Source organism: Corylus avellana, chromosome ca2, assembly GCF_901000735.1.
Source record: "Corylus avellana chromosome ca2, CavTom2PMs-1.0".
In the NCBI taxonomy this organism is placed as follows: domain Eukaryota; kingdom Viridiplantae; phylum Streptophyta; class Magnoliopsida; order Fagales; family Betulaceae; genus Corylus; species Corylus avellana.
The window spans coordinates 31,226,967-31,232,208 of NC_081542.1; the positions used below are offsets into that span (position 1 = coordinate 31,226,967).

The 5,242-nt window shown below is 39.6% G+C and overlaps 1 protein-coding gene across 1 annotated transcript; it reads left to right on the forward strand.

Moving 5' to 3' along the window:
* The first annotated feature begins 2,929 nt into the window (after positions 1 to 2,929).
* LOC132171771 (berberine bridge enzyme-like 8) lies at positions 2,930 to 4,613 on the forward strand. Its single transcript, XM_059583169.1, has one exon. It carries the CDS (start codon positions 2,958 to 2,960, stop codon positions 4,599 to 4,601), a length of 1,644 nt encoding a protein of 547 aa, XP_059439152.1. The 5' UTR covers positions 2,930 to 2,957; the 3' UTR covers positions 4,602 to 4,613.
* Positions 4,614 to 5,242: the final 629 nt, after the last annotated feature.

Below are 5,242 nucleotides of genomic sequence, written 5' to 3' on the forward strand. Positions count from 1 at the left end.
ACCGGTGCTACAGATCACATGGTTAGCTCACTCTCTTTTCTTACCACAATTACTTCAATTGCTTCTAAACTAGTTAAGTTGCCGAATGGTAACTTTGCTACAGTCACACATATAGGCATAGTTAAGCTTAGTGCAACCTTAACACTTACAAATGTTTTGTGTGTTCCTTCTTTTTCATTCAATTTGATTTCTGTAAGCAAATTGATCAATGTTCTTCACTGCTATTTTATTTTTCTTCTTGAATTTTGTTTCATTCAGCAACTATTAGGCTGGAGGATGATTGGATTGGGGGGAGAGAGAAGTGGCCTCTATCATCTAATACTGCATGACTTGGAAGGTTTCTGTGAATCAAGTGTCCCAGTCTTAGTTTCCCCTTTTGCACAAATAAAACCTCATTTCAATTTTGTTGTTTCCAATTCTATTGATTCAAATTCTGTTGTTTTGAATTCTGTAAAATCTGTTGATGTTTCAGCCAATGTTTGGCATTCTAGATTAGGGCACTTACCTGATTCTAGAATGCAACTACTGCATAATGAACTCCTTAGTTATTCATCAATTTCAAATAAAGATTGTTCAATTTGTCCTTTAGCAAAGCAACATAAAATTCCTTTTCCAACAAGCATTACACAATCTAATCACATTTTTGATTTAATTCACTGTGACATATAAGGACCATTTTCATCTCCTTCTTCCAATGGTTCTAAATTTTTTCTTACAATTGTAGATGATCACAGTAGGTTTACATGGGTTTATTTGATGAAAAGTAAGTCACAAACCATAATTCTCATCAAATATTTCTTTCATTTAGTAGAAACTCAATTCAACTCCAAGATCAAATGCTTAAGATTCGATAATGGTAGTTAATTTCACATGACTGAAATTTTTTTCTTCTAAGGGCATTGCCCACCAACTTACTTGTGTTGAAACACCCCAACAAAATGCAGTAGCAGAGAGAAAACATCAACATCTTTTAAATGTTGCTCATGCCCTCAGATTTCAGTCAAATCTTTCCTTACATTTATGGGGTGAATGTATACTTACTGCAGCATATCTCATTAATCGAATTCCAACACCTATTCTCAAAAATAAAAGTCCTTATGAATGTGTATTTTCTTCTCCTCCTCAATATTCTCATCTTAGGGTCTTTGGTTGTTTGTGTTATGCATCTACAACAACTAGAGATAGATCCAAATTTGATCCTAGAGCCCGTGCCTGTATTTTTCTTGGCTACCCTTTTGGTGTCAAAGGTTATAGACTGTTTGACATTTCTATCAAACAATTTTTTGTATCCAGAGATGTTATATTTCATGAGTATCTTGTCCCTTATGCTTCTTCTAAATTCCTCTGCAGTCCTTTATTCCTAATCAAAATGTTATCCCTGCATTCATATCTTCCTTAGATAATTCTAACGTGGTTTCGCCTTCTTCTCATTCTAATGATCAACAGCATTCTTCTACATTTGCAATTCATTCTACTGACACCTCACATTTTATACCATCTATTGATACCTCACCTTCTATACCATCTATTCCTATCAATCCATCTAGGTTGCTTCGCAGGTCCACTAGATCCAGAACTCAACCAAGTTACTTGCAGGAATATTATTGTCAATTGGCTGCTACTTCTTTTCCAGCTCCATCATCTCCTAAGTCCACGACAGTTTCTACCACTTCAGGTATTCCTTTTAGCTTGTCTTCTGTTCGTTCCTATGATAAACTGTCTACTACTCAAAAATCTTTTAGTCGTTCAGTATCTTCTTATGTTGAGCCAAAATTTTATCATCAAGCTGTCAAAATACCTCATTGGTGTGATGCTACAAAAGCTGAAATTGATGCTCTTGAGGCCAATGACACTTGGCAGCTTACTTCTCTACCACCTAATAAGCATGCTATTGGTTGTAAATGGGTTTATAAGGTGAAGCATAAAGCTAATGGTTCTCTTGAGAGGTACAAGGCCGGGTTAGTTGCAAAGGGTTACTCCCAAAGTGAGGGGCTTGACTACTATGAGACATTTTCTCCTGTAGCCAAGTTAACCACAGTCAGGTGTACTAGCCAAGAACTGGCATTTGCATCAGCTTGATGTTAACAATGCTTTTTTACATGGGGAGCTGGATGAAGAAGTATATACAGAATTCCCTCTTGGTTTTGGTTTCTGTTAAGATGGTTAATTAGTTAAATAGTTTGTTTACTAAAACTGTTAGCAAGGTATTCTTTCTTTCTTTGTAAATGAGTAGCATATACTACACTCTTGTAATATAGTTCAAGTAATGCAAATGAAGTAAAGTTTTTCCGCAGCTCTTCTTCAGATTTCTTTCATCATTTGCATAGTTTGTTGGCAGGCGGGGAAAAAAAGAGAAAGGTGGATGAAAGGTGAAGAGGAAGAAAGGTGGATGAGTGAGTGGTGTCAGCTGGAAAAAGAAAGAACAAAATGACAAAACAAACCGCATCAGCTTTAAGTATAAGATGAAGAAATGAGGGCACAAACGTCATTTCACCCACTAAACAAAAGTGCACTGTTTTTATGTGCATAGGCTCTTTTTATATATTCTTTCTTTCTTTGTAAATGAGTAGTATATATACTTCACTCTTGTAATATTGTTCAAGTCATGCAAATGAAGTAAAGTTTTTCCGCAGCTCTTCTTCAGATTTCTTTTATCATTTGCATAGTTTGTTAGCAGGTGGGGAAAAAAAGAGAAAGGTGGATGAAAGGTGAAGAAGAAGAAAGGTGGATGAGTGAGTGGTGTCAGCTGGAAAAAGAAAAAACAAAATGACAAAACAAACCGCATCAGCTTTAAGTATAAGAGAAGAAATGAGGGCACAAACGTCATAGCACCCATTAACCAAAAGTGCACTGTTTTCGTGTGCATAGGCTCTTTTTATATATAGAAGAATATAGATATAGAAGATATTGCCATCCCAAGCGTTCTGAGCAGTACAATCCAAGGTTACCCATTAAGGATGGGAGTTTTAAGACAGGCAATTCTGTCATTGCTCGCAATATTCCTACTCTCCATGTCATGGCAAGCATTTGGATCATCTTCTTCTTCTTCTGGCTCTTTTATTCGCTGCCTTTTGAGCCATTCTCAGCCTTGTCACCCAATCTCTCGAGCAATATATACTCCCAACAATTCCTCCTACTCCTCTGTTTTGCAAGCTTACATCCGAAACCTTCGATTCAACACCTCCACAACCAACAAGCCTTTCCTCATTCTCACTGCTCTGCATGAATCCCATATCCAAGCAGCCGTGCTTTGTGCTCAAAAGCATAATATGCAGATGAAAATTCGAAGCGGCGGCCATGACTACGAGGGCGTCTCGTACGTTTCCCAAGTCGTGTTCTTTATTCTTGACATGTTCAATCTCCGTTCCATTCACATTGATGTGGGGAGGGAGACTGCTTGGGTGCAGGCCGGAGCAACTCTCGGCGAAGTTTACTACAGAATTGCTGAGAAAAGTAAGAAACATGGCTTTCCGGCAGGTGTTTGTCCGACTGTCGGTGTCGGAGGGCATTTCAGCGGCGGCGGCTATGGCAATATGATGAGAAAGTACGGCCTCTCGGTGGATAACATTGTCGATGCGCAGCTAGTTGATGTTAACGGCAGACTTCTTGACAGAAAATCCATGGGAGAAGATCTGTTTTGGGCTATTAGAGGCGGCGGAGGAGCAAGCTTTGGCGTCGTCATTTCGTATAAAATCAAGCTCGTTCGCGTACCGGAAACAGTAACTGTTTTCCGGGTAGCGAAGACAATGGAAGAGAATGCCACCGACATCGTGCATGGGTGGATGAATGTTGCAGATAAGCTGGATAACAACCTTTTCATCAGGCTATTTCTGGACGTGGTAAATATTGGAACCCATGGGAAGAAGACCGGCAGGGCTACGTTCGTCGCCTTGTTCCTCGGAGACTCCGAAAAACTTGTCTCCGTCATGAGCAAGAGCTTCCCCGAAATGGGTTTGAAGAAATCAGATTGCAATGAAACCAGCTGGCTCCAATCTGTGCTTTTCTGGACCAACTTCCCCCTTGGCACAGCAAACGATGTTTTGCTCAGTCGAACACCTCAAACGCTAAACTACTTGAAGAGGAAATCAGATTATGTGAAGAACCCCATTTCAAAGGATGGTTTAGAGGTTATTTGGAAGCGATTGATTGAGCTGAAGGCGGTGATACTCAAATTCTATCCCTATGGCGGAAGAATGGGTGAGATTCCGGCGGAGGAAACTCCGTTCCCACATCGGGCTGGGAATCTAGCGAAGATTCAGTACGCAGTAAACTGGAATGAGGCTGGGAAGGAGGTGACGGATTACTACATAAACTTGACGAGAAAGGTTTACCGTTACATGACTCCATTTGTGTCCAAGAACCCTAGGGAAGCATACTTCAACTACAAAGATCTTGACTTGGGCATCAACCACAACGGCAAGAATAGCTACCGGGAAGGAAGAGTTTATGGGATCAAATATTTCAAGGGTAATTTCAATAGGTTGGTGAAGATTAAGACAAAGGTTGATCCTGGTAACTTCTTCAGGAATGAACAAAGCATCCCTACTCTTCCGATCCATAAACAAATTAAGCTTAATTGGTGCCTACAATCTGTTGTTTAAAATTACATCATTTCCTGAAAAATTAGTTGATTATTGCAAAATAATTGAAGTCTTTGTTGGAAAAACAAATATATATGTGGAAGTAAAATGTGTTCAAAGTTTTCGTCAAACGATGGCATGGACTTGCGGTTATGTTTGTTGTCCCAACTACCCGGCATGCTCAGACTACGTATGGTGGTTCAACTATCATATCTGTCTAGACCAACAAGCAAATTAGAGAATCACGATGTCTTAGTTGGCATGTTAAAGTTGAAAATTGAATATAATTTTATGAGATTTGATACGCCACAACACAAACACAATTTATAGCCAACTTCTCTTCTATGTGTCATTTAAAAGAAAAAAAAAAAAATTGAATTTTAAACCAAACAAATCGTCTTTTTTCCAAAATTTAAGAAACCAATAATCCTCTCTCTCACTCCCTCACTCTCCCTCCCACGCTCACCCTCTCTCTCCTCTGGCGAGTTCTTTCGCCATTGGCAAAGCTGTCCGTCCGTTGTAAGGTTCTGTCCACTATCTCTCACTCCAGGGACGTCTATGGCCACCAGCGAAGCTCTTGTCTCCCTCACTCCTGTCTCTCTCTCACTCCAGCGAAGCCGAAGGCTCCCTCTCTCCTGCACTGGTGGTAATTAAAACTTTTC

Excerpts from the sequence above, each read along its gene's own strand:
- LOC132171771 (XM_059583169.1), top strand. The coding sequence starts at position 2,958 with ATGGGAGTTTTAAGACAGGCAATTCTGTCATTGCTCGCAATATTCCTA.